At 45.3% G+C, this 16,110-nt stretch overlaps 1 protein-coding gene across 3 annotated transcripts in view; it reads left to right on the top strand.

Annotated features, from left to right (window-relative positions):
• Window positions 1-16,110, top strand: part of magi2a (membrane associated guanylate kinase, WW and PDZ domain containing 2a) — a 1,034,101-nt gene that overhangs the window by 312,072 nt on the left and 705,919 nt on the right. For all 3 annotated transcript variants that reach the window (XM_070897360.1, XM_070897359.1, XM_070897358.1), the window contains exon 2: window positions 10,499-10,615. In XM_070897360.1, the coding sequence (XP_070753461.1) occupies window positions 10,499-10,615 (117 nt within the window). The remainder of the gene's footprint in view (window positions 1-10,498; window positions 10,616-16,110) is intronic.

The following is a 16,110-nucleotide window of genomic DNA, read 5'->3' as shown; positions in this document are numbered from 1 at the left end:
TGAAGCAAATGCTCAGAGACTTTTTTGTACTGGGCATTGGCCACGAGACCATCCTACGAAAACTTTTGACTAGAGACACCGACCCTCAGTAAGGCCATTGCGATAGCACAGGCGTTTTATGTCCACCAGTGATAACACCAAACAAATCTCTCAACACACAAGTGCTAGCAATGTTCATAAATTAACTGGAACTGTGTTTGCGAGCAGAAATGTACAGGGCAGAACCCACGAGTCTGCAGCTGCCAGCAGGCCTCAGGTGACCCAGATGACTCAGAGTCCCCAACAAAGGATCAATGCAAGGCAATTCATACCTTGTTGGCATTGTGGAGGCTTCCATTCAGCCTATTCATGCCGCTTCAAAGGGTATGTTTGGAAGAGCTATGGAACAATGGGACACCTCCAACAAGCTTGCAAACGAGCTGCAAGCTCTGCAAAACCTACTAATCACCATGTGGCAGAGGAAGATCGGTCCATGTTGGATCAAAGCAATTTCGAGCCTCAAAGAGATGAGGCAGATGCTGAAGTACATGGGGTGCGCACATTTTCGACGAAATGTCCACCTATAATGCTAAACGTAAAATTGAATGGCTTACCCGTAGCCATGGAACTGACACTGGCGCTAGCCGATCCATCATGAATAAAAAGATGTTTGAGAGACTGTGGTGCAACAAGGCACTCAGGCCAGCCCTGAGCCCCATCCACACAAAACTGAGAACATACACCAAAGAGCTTATCACTGTGCTGGGCAGCGCCATGGTCAGGGTCACCTACGAGGGCATGGTGCAGGAACTGCCACTCTGGATTGTCCCGGGCGATGGCCTCACACTGCTTCGAAGGAGCTGGCTGGGCAAAATCCGCTGGAACTAGGATGACATCCGAGCGCTATCACATGTCGATGAGGCCTCATGTACCCAGGTTCTTAACAAATTTCCTTCCCTTTTTGAGCCAGGCATTGGAAACTTTTCCGGGGCGAAGGTGCGGATCCAGTTGGTCCATGAGGCACGACCCATTCACCACAAGGCGCGAGCGGTACCTCACATGATGAGGGAGAGAGTGGAAATCGAGCTGGACAGGCTGCAATGCGAGGGCATCTTCTCCCCAGTGGAATTCAGCGAGTGGGCCAGCCCGATTGTTCCAGTACTCAAAAGTGATGGCATGGTCAGGATTTGCGGCGATTATAAAGTAACTATTAATCGTTTCTCGCTACAGGACCAATACCCGCTACCTAAGGCAGACGACCTATTTGCGACGCTGGCAAGAGGCAAGACGTTCACCAAGCTCAACCTGACTTCGGACTACATGACGCAGGAGCTGGAGGAGTCTTCGAAGGGCCTCACCTGCATCAACATGCACAAGGGACTATTCATCTACAACAGATGCCCGTTTGGAATTCGGTCGGCTGCAGCGATCTTCCAGAGAAACATGCAGAGCCTACTCAAGTCGGTACCACACACGGTGGTCTTTCAGGACGACATATTGGTCACGGGTCGGGTCCACCAGAGAAAGAAAGGCTCCCCACCGCCTCACCTTGTAAATAGTTTTCACTTTGACTTTTGGGAGCTAGTGATGTTGTGTATCTGTAAAGCATGCATTCCCACCAGGTTCCGCCACCAGGGAGCTCGTCACCTGAAGTCCCAAGGGATCCCAGCATCCCTTGGGAGCACTGTATATAAGTCAGCCCCTAAGGCCTGTTCCTCACTCTGGAGTGTCTTATTAAAGACTGAGGTCATTGTTACTTTAACCTCCCTTTGTACAGCCTCATCTGTGTTAGGAACACAATAGGAACAACACCTAATAAAGCTCCAAGGACAGTAGGGAGTAAGCTGTCTGGAAACATAGACAGGATGATGCTATTGTAGCAGCTGCACTCATGGGAAAGGGATAGTTTTGGCTGTAACTCATGGGAAAGGGATAGTTTTGGCCGATAAGAAACGAGGTGCACAACAAGCCACGGGAAGCAAGGTTAAACAACAGGTCAGGAGAACCAAGGCAAAGTTAACACTGTAGAACAACACATTCTAGAAGGCTGACAGACTATGGAAGATGGAAAGGTTGAGAAACCCACTCAGCAGCCGGTCTGATAAGGGTCAACGAATCAATGAAGCTCCGCTGATAAACTGTAGGCCGACTGGTGGTCATAGAAGTTTTGTAGGAGGGTCACACACCTCGAAAAACTGTATAAAGATGTGTGTAGAACCTCTGTTCTTTGAAGGATAATTCCTGAACTCTTCCTCTGCATATGCTTGAATAAAGATCAGTTGAACCAAGGTTTCGTCTGAGTGATTCCGTGGTCGCTATACGGGCAGGTATCGACTCCTTATATCAGGGAGTCCACCTTGAAGTCTTTTTTCCCCAACAAGAGTCAACCACATTGCTGTGGGTCTGGAGTCACACAGGTCCCAGATCAGGTAAGAATGGCAGGTTTCCTTTCCTAAAGGACATTAGTGAACCAGTTGGGTTTTTACGACAATCCAGTAGTTTTATGGTCACCATTATTGATCCTAGCATTTTTAAAATTCCAGATTTATTTAATTAACTGAATTTAAATTCCCCCAGCTGCCGTGGTGGAATTTGAACTCACGTCTCCATATTATTAGTCCAGGTCTCTGGATTACTCATCCAGTACCATAACCACAATGCTACCGTACCCCTGCAGAACCAAAGGTAAGTGTTATGTTGAACAGATGAATGAGCGAACAGGAATAACATAAGAGTGACCATTTTAACTAAAGTTAGCACTCACATCTGTGAATTCAGTTTCTGGGAGTTTGTACTAGTGCTCCAAAGAGCTTCGACCTGCGACATTCCCCTTCTCAGCTCTTAACACCCTCCCACCCTGTTATGAATACAAAGAGTGTAGCTGACGTCACCGTTAGCGTTCAATTTCTCCACCCTGCCCTCAGCTAAGAAATGTATGAAACATTGGCCTAGAATTTGCTGCAAAAATAACAGAGTTCACAGTGCTCGCCATTATTGATGTGTTTAAAAAAAAAACTGAAATTTGTGGCAAGGAAGAGAGATAGCGTAAGATGCAAATTGCTGAATAATTTGCGCTGCTCCATTAGCCTTGCAAAAATTGGATCTTGCCATCAATCTCCCCGAGTATCAAGAAATTGCTGTATTTGCACGATAAATACGAATTAAATTCAATGGTGAAAGGTAGGGTTGCTATTTCATGGCCTAAGGACCCTTTTAATGATGCGATTTATGTCCCTCAAATAGCACACAACCTCAGAGGTCCAGAAAGGGAACAACTGGAACTGTGGAGTCTCACTCCTTCAGGTAGTAAATTATTTTTAGAGATTTTTTAAATTTTAGATGTAATTTTTTTCTTTTTATTTCTGTGTCCTCTCTCTCTCACAATCCAATTTTTCTTTCCCCCTCTTTAATTCTCTTTCTATATCTAATTTGACTCTAATTCACCCTATTTCCTTCTCCGTCGTTCACTGTGTTTCTTTCTCTATCATAGAATCACAGAAATCTACAGCACAGAAGGAGGCCCTTCGGCCCATCGTGTCTGTGCTGGCCAAAAAAGAGCTATCCGGCCTAAACCCACTTTCCAGCTCTTGGTCTGTAGCCCTCTAGGTTACGGCACTTCAAGTGCATACCTAAGTATTTTTTAAATGCGATGAAAGTTCCTGCCTCTACCACCCTTTAAGGCAGTGAATTCCAAACTGGAACTGTGGAGTCTCACTCTTTCAGGTAGTAAATTATTGAGTGAAAAAAGTTCTCCTTAACTCCCCTCTAATCCTTCTACCAATTACTTTAAATCTATACCCCCCTGGTTACTGACCCCTCTGCTAAGGGAAATAGATCTTCCCTATCCGCTATCTAGGCCCCTTATAATTCTATACACCTCAATTAGGTCTCCCCTCAGCCTCCTCTGTTCCAAAGAAAACAACCCCAGCCTAATTAATCTTTTCCCATAGCTAAAATTTTCCAATCCTGGCAACATTCTCATAAATCTACTCTGTACCCTCATTAAATTTAATTGGTTAAGGTGATAGATTTTTGGTTCCATCAATTATCATCATCATCATCATAGGTGGTCCCTCGTATCGAAGATGACTTGCTTCCACACCAAAAAGGGATGAGGTCACAGATGTTTTAATGAAGGACCTAATAGTCCAGGTCCCGAACTACATGTTAAAGGGTGGAAGATGCCTCTGTGTGGATTTTTTTAATGTGTGGTGGCTGTTGCACACCAGCCACCACACGGGCTTGACAGAGCTAGGTCTTGGTCCAGTGGCAAGGATTAACCAAGACGACTGGAGACCTGCTCTGTTGCACAGACCTAGTGCGCATACATATTGCAGTGTGGGCTGGCCTGTGCTGTCCCTGGGCCCCTCACCTCTTCCGTCATTCACCAAGGTCCTAAATGCCCCAATAACCCCGTTATCAATTTGCAAGTCCAGCAATTTGCGGCACATGAATAATTGGAGCTGAAGAGTGAGGAAAAACATCCAATTTAGGGCACACAATGAGAGACGCTCCACTCCAGCAAACTGCGGGCCCTTGGTTTTCTGAAATGTCTTCACGTCCTGACTGTGAACTCACAGTGAAGACTTTCCAAATGCCACTAAAATCTTTCCCTACAGAAATCATTATTCCAGCTCATGCATTAATCTGGGCTGAAGTAAACCTAAGGGCTGAAAAAAGTGAAATTTCCCATGGGTGTATCTTTCATATGGAGAAATGGGGTAAATAAGATCCAGTACTCTTTGTAGGCATCCTCCAACAGACATGTGTGCTGCAAATCTGCTGCTCAAGAGTCAGGTTCTGGCTGTGTTTAATTTTGGCCTACTCCATTCAAAGTCCTCCCCATCTAAAGAAAAACAACACTGCTGCAAAAAGTCATGAATAAATAACAGCATTCTGCTATCCCAATCAGATTTAAATTCACAGTTTTGTCCGGGAATTGTCATTACGCCGCCCCGTGAAGATCGCAAGACTCGGTAAAGTTGGAATTAATAGGACCCACTCTGCCCCTGCCACTCCACACACATACACACCTTCTCAGGACAACGATGGATAGGCAATAGATACCGACCTTGCTAGCAACTCCCGTATCCTAAGAATGAATTAAAAAAAGGAGGTTCAGTAAGATCAGAGGCTAAAGGAGTATGGCCATCAAGACTTGCTAATACCATAGGCAGCATGTCTAATCCAAATTACCTAGCTACATCAATGTCAACAAGGAGTACTGTGTGAGGAGGCAATGCCTCTTCAACACTGCCATAAATTAATTGTGGCATCTTCCTGAATCCGTCTTTCAAACAAGGAACATCAGCATTGCACTGCCAGTGGTGATAAAAGTGATGATGCCACTCAACTTTTAACTAACCCGCTTCCAAGTAATGACAAAAGACAAAGTGAGAATTGATAAGTTAATAGTTCACTGCTATATAATTGAGGCCCCTGTTCTGACATGCTGATGACTACATTAATTGCAGCACCGAGATGTAGTAGAAGAGCTGTACAGGATTTTATGAAAGCTATGGCAGTCCTGGGACACACCATCAATTGTACCCTGTGGCCTTTCAGCACCAGTCCAATATCTCGTGGCATTTATCAATAGAAGAAGATATTGCTTTATGATGGTACGCAAACAATATCTTTCTTTGCAATGCAATGTTTCCAGGCTATGTTCATAATGCTGATACCTTAAGGAAATTATATTGGTGGGAAGTGATTCACCCTATGTTTCCTCTTCTGAAACACTAAAACCCCGAATGCTGTATACACTTGAGCTGGTGGCCACTTGAAGTCATAACGTGGATGTGTTTTGCAGTAGTGTTTTTGCCTATCAGTGTTCAAAGAGTGCATCATGCGCATCTTTCCAGTGTGTAAGTCGAGAAAAGGATAATCGTTAGTCCTGCAATATGCTAACTCATTCATTCCATGCATGAGATCAGAAAGTTTTGGATAACACGAGGTGTGCTTTGTTACTTTGAACATGAATAAAGTGTTGGGAGAAGTTCACAACCTATTTCAAAAGACATTTTTTTTAATAGGGAAATGCATCACCACTTATCGCACACTGGCACACAGTCCCTAGCCAATTCGGGTTAACCATCTGTACTGCATTTGGGGGAAGGACAAGGAAATCTGTACGACAAAACATGATCTTCTTTCCACGTGTTTACCAGACCTTATTCTGTGGATCTGCCTAGTCAGTTTTATTTTCATCGCATATCTCTTTATTTTGTTGTTTCTCAAATTTGGAAATATAGCTATTTTCTGTCATCTCATCCTTTCTCTCCTATTAGCTTCTTATTTCATAGCTAATCAACTTTCTGTGGGTGCGTGCGTGGAGGATCTGATCTGAAAGCTAAAGGGAAATTATTTTTTTTTAGAGTAATTCCTGTTATTCAAAGAGATGTTCTCCGTAAATAGAATCCAGCCTCTGATTCCCTCTTGCCAGGAAGCAGGCAGCTCATAAACTGCCATGTAATTACTAAGCACAATGCATATAGCTACGTGATATATATCCATCTGATTGTATTAACAAAAAGACATTTGAAATTTCAGAAACAAGTTAAATATTAATCATGTACATAACCTCTGTCTGATGATAATTATTGTGATAAATATCTATTTTCAATTTATTGCAGATAAAATAATTTAAAGGGTCAATTATTTCATCAAAATAAAAACAGAAAATGCTGGAAATAATCAGCAGGTCAGGCAGCTTCTGTGCAGAGAGAAACAGAGTTAATGTTTTAGGCTGATGATGTTTAAGGAAATACAGAGCTATGGAAATGTGGGGAGGGCAGGAAAAGAACAAAGGGGAAAGGTCTGTGATAGGGTGGAGGGCATGAGTGATTAACTGGCAAAAGGGAAGATGGTGCAAGGCAAAAGGGGGTGATAATGGGACAAGTATAGAAACAAAAGATGGGTCCAGAGGAAGTGAAAATTGTTGCAGCAGAATAGCAGAGGAGGACGGAAGCATGGAAAATTTGGCAAAGTGGAGAGGGTTGCGTTAGCCCGGGAATGGAAAAGAAAGGCAGGTAGATCCCAGGTATGTGTGGACCACCCTGTGCAGCTGTGTACCGATAGGTGTTTCCCATCCTAAGCACCAGCCCACACCTCCTCCACTCCCAGTGACTCTGGTACAGCCATCCTCCACTATCAGCACCTGGTGTCCGAGAGAAAATGGGAGCAGAGGTGGTTAAAATCTAAAGTTGTTAAACTCAAGTTAAGACCGGAGGGCTGCACATTGTGTAGTAGAAAGATGCGGTTCTGTTCCTCCAGCTTGCGTTGAGCTTAATTGGAACAGTGTAGGAGCCCGAGGACAGCAGAAGCTCAGGGTCACACTTACAAATTGAACGATCACCCAATCTGCATTTCATTTCACCATTGTAGAGGAGACCACATCGTGAGCAACGAATACAGTATACTAAGTTGGAAGAAGTATATATAAATTGCTGTTTCACCCAGGAGGAGTGTTTATGGCCCTGGACCGTGGGAACAGATTAAAAAGACAAGTGTTGAATCGCCTGCACTTAACAGGGAAGGGAGCCAGAGGATTAGTCGCAGATGTTGGGTGTAATGAGGGACTCCATCCCTCTCCCCAAAATCTGTCTGAGGTCGAACCACACTGTTCGCAACCTTGGTGTCATATATTTGACCCTGAAATGAGCTTCCGACCACATATCCGCAGCATAACTAAGACCGCCTGTTTCCACCGCTGTAACATCGCTCGTTTCCACCCTTGCCTCAACTCATCCGCTGCTGAAACCCTCATCCATGCCTTTGTTACCTCTAAACTTGACTATTCCAACGCACTCCTGGCTGGCCTCCCACATTCTACCCTATGTAAACTTGAGGTGATCCAAAACTTGACTGCCTGTGTCCTAACTCCACCAAGTCCCACTCACTCATCACCCCTGTACTCGTTGAACTACATTGGTTCCAGGTTAAGCAATGCCTCGATTTCAAAATTCTCATCCTTATTTTCAAATCCCTCCATGGCCTCGCCCCTCCCTTTCTCTGTAATCTTCAGCCCCACAATCCCCTGAGATATCTGTGCTCCTCTAATTCTGCCCTCTTGAGCATTTCTGATTATAATCGCTCAACCATTGGTGGCTGTGCCTTCTGTTGCCTAGGCCCTAAGCTCTGGAATTCCCTGCCTAAACATCCCGCCTCGCTACCTCTTTCCTCCTTTAAGATGCTTCTTAAAAGCTACCTCTTTGACCAAGCTTTTAGGTCACCTGCCCAAATTTCTCCTCATGTGGCTCGGTGTCAAATTTATCTCGTCTCATAGTACTCATGTGAAGCGTCTTGGGCCGTTTTACTACATTAAAGGCGCTATATACATCATCATCGGCAGTCCCTTGAATCCAGGAAGACTTGCTTCCACGTCAAAAAGTTCACAGGTCTTTTAATGAAGGACCTAATATTCCAGGTCCCAAACTAAATCTTGAAGAGTGGAAGATGCCTGTGCGTGGATTTTTTTAATGTGTGGTGGCTGTTGCAGACCAGCCACCACACAGGCTTGACAGAGCTAGGTCTTGGTCCAGTGGCAAGGATTAACCAAGACGACTGGAGACCTGCTCTGCTGCACAGACCTAGTGCACACACATATTGCAGTGTGGGCTGGCCCATGCTGCCCCTGGGCCCTCGCCTCTTCTGGGCCCCAAACTCACGCCTCTCCTGGACCCCGATCATATCCTGCTATTATATACACTACATACAAGTTGTTGTATTGGAAGAGTGGACCAGTGGAGTGCTGAAAGGATGGTGGGTGAACGTTTGGTGGTGGCAGTATTTTATTGTAGGATTGTGCTGAGCTAACCTGTTGTGCTTTATAGCTCAATCCAAATCTACACTACAAAGTGACTGCACTTCAAAAGTACTTCATTGGTTGTAAAGGGCTTCGGGAAGTTCTGAGCTCCTGAAATGCGGTATATAAATGCAAATTCTTTATTTATTTTTTCTTATTTAAACTGGATTTTTATTAGTCATTCGAACTATCCATAATTATGTAAGAAATTAATTTTATAAAAGAAAATCTGCTGCGAGGTGAGGGTTGAATGTCACCAGTTTTCGTGACGGAAGAGTAGAAGGGAGGCTTAGTTAAAAATCATGTCACAGTACAAAGATATTCTGGTGCCAGTATATGCCAGTATAAAAAAGTATATGGATTCATAAAAAGACATTTGTTGGTTTTGATTTTATTTTCCAAATAGAGTATTTCTGCAAGTAGCAATATAGGAAACGAAAGAGCCAACCTCCACAACAATACATGCGGCACGTTTTCACTTTTTTCGGCTTTAAAACTGTCAGTAAAAGTAAGGAATTTCAAGCCCCGCTTTCAACCCAATCTGAGTCAATGGAGCGTTAAATGGAACGCCCGACTCGAATCCGACCCGTTCTCGCCAGACGAGTTAGGTTAAAATCTCGGGTTTTACACCCTCGTTGTACATTTTGATGCCACAACCTGGCTTGGTTCCTGATATTTCGCGAGTTACCGTGTCTCTGCACAAGTACATTCTAGCTTGCCCGTGTCCGCGCATCATTGTATTCTCGACATTATGTGAGTGATTCGAGCTTATGTCAGGAATCACAGTACATCTGTTGTACGGACGGCATTTTCACAGGCTGCCACAAAGCATCTGCATCAGTCGGCGGGCTTCACGTCTCGGAGGAAGCTGCAGGACCTTTTCGTCTTCACAACCAATAGGAATGGGCGTGTCGCCGTGAGCTGCTGCCACGGAATCCGCCGCTGTGTGTCTCCGGTGCCCGCACCGACACGCTGAGTGACACCAGCGACAGCCAGGGCAAGAGGAGGGCAGCGGCGCCGGCGCTCAATCCGCTATCCCAGGAGCAGGAGCAGGGCTTCGGGGACAAGATGCAGCAAGGATGAGTGCGAGAGGAGCGGCGGTGCCCTGCTGAGGAGCGGGCTCTTGCAGGCTTTCCTCTGTGTCCACCGAATCTGCAGCAAGGGGAGCCTCTGCTCGCTGGGCTGGAGTGTGCCCAGTGGGTGGGTGTGGAGCTGACCGACGGCTTACAGCTCAAGGCCCGTTCCTGCAGAGTCCAGTGAGCATAAATAATACAGGAATTTCGAAGGAAAAGAGAAAGCAGACTTTGCTTAAAGCACAGCGGCTTAGAGGGAGTGAAATACAACAAAGAGTCAAACGTCTTGATTTTCATTTCAAGCCATGTAGATGTGGTTCTGGCAGAGCTGGACACACGAGTGAGGTAGAGTATTGGCTGCTGCCTCTGGTGCGTTCAAACCAGTAAATACATCGGGTTTTTGTTAGCTGTTGAACCTTGCTTTGTTTGTGTGAATGACCTATTTGCTGATGAGAGAAACGCGAGGAATGTACCGGTACAGACCTGGGTGGCATTTGATCAAACACGCCTCCCAGCGCCGAGCATTCAGAAAATGCTCGAGTCGAGACAGCAGAGGGTTCTCTTTCCCGCTTTCCGTCTCCCTCTCGGCTGTGTTGTGTGTCCGGGAGTACTAAATGTGACTTGTATTTCGTTTTTGCAGGGGGCACTGTTGACAAGGACCTTCGTCACTACCTCAATTTACGGTTCCAAAAAGGTTCGGTTGACCACGAGCTTCAGCAGATTATCCGCGATAACCTGTACCTGCGGACAGTGCCATGTAAGTACTCGTGCTCTTCCTGGGGTTGAGGCAGGAATTGATGAGCAGAAATGGTTAAACAGCCAGGGTAGCTCTCTTGTCATTGTCATTGAAAATTAGTTAGGTTTTTTAAATCATAGGTAGAAATGTTGATTTGTATCTTTGAAAACAGCAGTAGTCTGTGTGCATCAGGTCCTTGTGTTCATTGTACTCTATGCCCTTCCGTATATCAGCATTTTATTGTTACTGTATAGCCTGTTTTTCATGGAATATTACAATTAATGGTAAAGGTCGGGGAAAAGAAGTACTTTAAAAAATCGCAAAAGAGCTTTAGTCTTCTAGGAGTCATTTATTTTCCAAAATAGGCAATATTTGTGTGCCTGCTTTGCTTACCGAGGGTTGTTAGCTGCAAATATGTTATGTTTTTTTAAATGAATGTTTTAAAGCTTAAAGAATAATAAAACTTTTTAATATGGCAAAACATTAGGAATCAGGTAAGTAATTATTTGAAAGCTTGTTATCAAAGAGTTAACATACGACAATGTAAATTAAACTCAAATCAGTCGTGTGTCAATTATAGTAATGTCGTTGAAATTAATTCAAGAATGGATTAAGAATCCATGAGGGGGGCGGGGGAGGAAATTAGTTATTGACCATTTTGAGGCGCTAACATCGCCTGGTCAGTAAGTTTAGCGGCTGGCGATAATTAGCGCTAGCGATCACGAAATTCAGTTTAGCGCCTCAAGTGGAAGTGGAGCGCTAAAATAAGCGCACACTTCTCTTAGGGCGAAACAGTTGTTTAGCGGGTTGCTAACGTCGGAGCACTAATCAAGTTCCGGCACAACGGTACCAATGATTCTGAACACATGCAGATCACTTGAAATAGCGCCCTGGGAGAGGCATCAGAGGTATGAATGCCAGCTTTTTCTGGCATGATTAGCGCCAGGTAGTAAGTCCGGCAAAGCAACTACATTTTACATCTGGGGCGTTGCACACTCTGACGTCACCATTTCAGTGGCACTACAGGGCCAGGCGCTAAGTGCTAGCGCCGCCGATGAAACAATACTGAATTTCGCAGGCGGCGTTAAAATTGCTGCGCCCGGGCGATAAGCCGTTAGCACCCTGCCCGGGACGCGCTAATGAAATGAATTTCTAGCCCCATAAATTCCAAACAAACGAGTATCAGATGCAGAAAACTGTAACAAATCATGGAAAATGGGCATATTTTGTGAGTTTGCATGCAGATACTGTTATGCTGTTAAAACAAATTATATCAAAGTTGAGATCATAAGCTTCAGCTATTCTTTTTAATTTGGCAACTTGATGAAGCTGACCTAGGCTTTCATGTTATCAAAGTAAAATTGAATTGTTTGTGATATAATAGATGGAAAATTCTATAGTTGTATGCAGTTTCACTTGTATCTTTAAGGAATTGACTCAGCAACACAATCCATGTAATATAAAAAAAGAATAAATCAATTATTTATTTATATTAATTAGTATTAGTAAAAAAAAGTAGTACTGAAGAAATTAATGGGACTGAAGGCCAATAAATCCCCTGGACCTGATGGCCTACGTCCTAGGGTTTTGAAAGAGCTGGCTATTAGAGATAGTGGAAGCATTGGTTGTCATCTTCCAAAATTCCATAGATTCTAGAAAGGTTCCTGCGGATTGGAAGGTAGCAAATGTAACCTCACTATTTAAGAAAGGAGGGAGAGAGAAACGGGGAACTACCAAACCAGTTAGCCTGACATCAGTAGTAGGGAAAATGCTAGAATCTATTATTAAGGACGTAGTAACAGGGCACAGAAAATAATAATAGGATTGGGCAGAGTCAACATGGATTCATGAAAGAGAAATCATGTTTGACAAATCTATTAAGAGCTTGTTGAAATTGTAACTAGTAGAATAGATAAGGGGGAATCCATGAATGTGGTGTATTTGGATTTTCTGAAGGCATTCAATAAGGTGCCACACAAGAGGTTACTAAATAAAATTAGGGCTCATGGGATTGGAGGTAATATATTAGCATGGATTAAGGATTGGTTAACGGACAGAAAACAGAGAGTAGGAATAAACGGGTCATTTTTAGGTTGGCACACTGTAACTAGTAGGGTACTGCAAGGATCAGTGCTTGGGCCTCAGCTATTCACAATCTATATCAGTGATTTGGATGAGGGGACCAAATGTAATATTTCCAAGTTTGCTAATGATACAAAGCTAGGTGGGAATGTAAGTTATGAGGAGAATACAAAGAGACTTCAAGGGGATATAGACAGGTTAAATGAGTGGGCAAGAACATGGCAAATGGAATATAATGTGAAGAAATGTGAGGTTGTCCACTTTGGTAGGAAAAATAGAAAAACAGGAGAGAAATTGAGTGGATTAGCGCCACCTGTTATCGCTGGTGAAGGGCGCTAATCTGGCACTAAAGGCTTATCACCCGGGAGCAGCTATTATTAGCGCTGTTCACCAACTTGAATAGGGTTTTAATGGCAGTGCAAAAACTTAGCACCAGGGAATGCTGCGCCAATGAGACCGTGATGTCAATGTGCAACGCCCCGCTAGTATCCCAATCACAATATTGATTGTTTTCGCTGTATTTACACCTTGGTGTTAATCATGCCAGCAAAACCAAGCGCTCACAAATGGTACTGGCACTACCATGACAATGTATAAGGCAATGAGCAACCAGGTCATTGGGAGGTCAGATTGATTGCTACCTTCCCAGAGATCGTTTTGACTGCTTTCAGATTGTGAACATAGTTGCTTTGTTTCTGGTGTTACAGTTTGTTCATTAACATTTCTCTCAACATTTTGACCTGCTGCTTTTACTCAGTCATGGGGGCTGTCCTGGCAATGCACCTTAACATCTGGCATCTACTTTTAAGCCGGCGACTCCAGAGACGTATCATGCCAAATGAGCCCAGAGGCAGGGGGAGGGGCCACAGACGTCACAACAGGAGGCCTTACCCTCCCAGCGTTTTCCGGGAGCAGTTCTCGTACATTCACCTCTCAGAAGAGCAGTCCCTTAGAAGGCTACGCTTCAGTAAGGAGGTTGTCACAGAGTTGTGCCACCTGCTGCACCAAGACTTCATATCAGGAGGACCACTTCACTATCAGTAGCAGTTAAGGTCACAGTAGCTCTGCGCTGGCGGCTCCTTCCAGGCTACAGCAGGGGCTATAGCAAACATTTCATAGTTCACAGTCCATTGCTGTATCTGGGTTGTAACAGATGCTCTGCACAGCAGGAGAAGGGACTACATCTCATAGAGCATGTCTGGGGAGAAGCAGCAGGAATGTACATGTGGATTTGCAAGGATAGCAGGCTTCCCCATGGTTCAGGGCGCCATTGACTGCACCCACGTGGCGTTGCGGGCACCTTATCACAACGCAGAGGTGTTCCGTAACCGCAAAGGCTACCACTCTCTGAATGTTCTGTTGGTGTGTGACCACAGGCAGCTCATCCTCGCCGTCTATGCCGCTATCCTGGCAGAACCCCGATTCATCCTGCGACAGACCACTGTCCCAGGATTCTTCCAATCACAACATGGAGCTTGCGGATAGCTGCTCTGGACAAGGATTATGCACTCGCCACCTTGTTGATGACCCCCCTCTACAACCCCAACACTCGTGCTGAACACGCATATAATGAGAGTCACGATGCCACCAGGAACCTCATCGAACAGACTATCGAGGTGCTCAAACAACAGATCTGATGCCTTGACCGTACTGGTGGAGCCCTCCCTTACTCTCAACGACTGTCTGTCCACCTGTGGCAAGGACTGTGGCTCTCGTATTGGACTGTTCAATCACCTAAGGACTCAAGTCATCCTAGATTCTGAGGGACTGCCTATGATGATGATGAGGAGCCCTGCAGTACTCCCCTGATCAAGTTTCCCTTTTTGTCGTTGTATGATGCGTGCTGCACAACCTGGCCATTGAGAGGGCCCAGCCATTATTACAAGACAATGCAGGTGCATCTCAGGAGAAGGAGGAGGAGCAGCAGCAATGGAAGAGGGAGCCTGCCAATGTTGTTTCTGCAAGGGCGGTGCGTCATCCTCTCATTATGCAGCATTTCCACTAAAGCACATATCACATGGTGATTGCGCTGCAGCAACAAAGGCTCTGCGCTATGCACATAGCCCTATCACCCTGCACATGGCGAATGTAAAACACGATCAAAAATAAACTTTAAAATGACCCATTTATTACAACCCCCACCCATAAGTACCCACAGCCAACAACAACAATAAACTTGGCCAAATAACTGTTTGCTAATCAAAACTAACAAAGCAGAAGCAGCATTAAAAAAATGTGTTCAAACAACCATTTGCTATTCACAAATCATAACCCACAACCAGCATCAAGTGTGTCCATGCTCTCGGGCACCCATGCCATAGCACCCAAAAGCTCGCTGTGCATGCCCGCTGACCATCTGGCCATAGCCTGCATGTCGAGCTCCTCATTGGAGTCCTGCTGAGCAGAACTCATGCCCAAACTCGCCCTCTAAGGAGCAGGCTCTCGAGCTTCCTTTGACCCGTGGCGTTGCTGCATGCTGCTGGGTCCTGGAGCATCAGCCTCATCAAAGCCTAGGAACGATGACTCTTCCACCGATGTCATCTCCCCAGAGTCCGGGGCAGTTTGCTGAGGTGACTGTGTCTGAGCTGGGGTCTCCTGTCCTTCGACCTCATCTCCCTCGTCGCTCTCAGTGGGAGGCTGAGGGACAGGCTGCTGTTGTGCTGGCTCATCATCTGAAAGTATCAAGGCACAAGAGTGTGGTTAAGTTCAGCGGAGGGGCGCAGGAAGGGAGCACGGAATGGAGACACTACACTTTAATGCAAAATGGGAAAGTCTTGTCGTTTGAGGGGGAAGAGGCATGTGGGAAGAGGGAGAGCTGAGGAACATACTAGTACTGTCCCCATGGGGGTCGGGATGGCTGTGTGCTGCAGCTCCTACGACTTGTGGGCCACTGATCTGCTGGACTCTTTGTTCCAGGTCAGTGAGGGGCCTCAGGTCTGCCTCACTGCCTCCTATCCTTTCTTGCTCGCATCTATAATGTGCCAGTTTGTCCTACAAAAGAAAACAAAGCCATCAAGTGACTGCAGCTATGTGGTTGTCACATGTGCATACCTTCGTTGAATAGCTGTTAATGTATGCAAGTGCTGAGATGTGGATGTGACTTTTAATAGGTGGACATTGTGTGTGAGTACTGGGATGTGGCAGTTTCTAGAGTGTCTACAAATAATTGTCTTGACATTGTGGCATGCAGAGGTTGTGGAAGAATGTAGTCACCCTGACCACCCGAGTGAGATCATTGATCTTCTTGTGACATTGCGTCGCTGTCCTTTCCACTACGCTCCTGGCAGACACATATTGCTCTACCTCCCTCTGTAGGCGGCTGGCATTGGCCACCTGCAAGTCTCAGGAAACATGGAGGCTGGCCGTCTTTCCATTGCCTCCACAAGAGCCTGAAGGGCGTCGTCGCTGCAGTGCATGGCACGCAGTCTTTGTCC

The sequence above is a fragment of the Pristiophorus japonicus genome, chromosome 13, assembly GCF_044704955.1.
Source record: "Pristiophorus japonicus isolate sPriJap1 chromosome 13, sPriJap1.hap1, whole genome shotgun sequence".
Lineage (NCBI taxonomy): Eukaryota > Metazoa > Chordata > Chondrichthyes > Pristiophoridae > Pristiophorus > Pristiophorus japonicus.
This window is presented reverse-complemented; position numbering and strand designations above follow the sequence as displayed.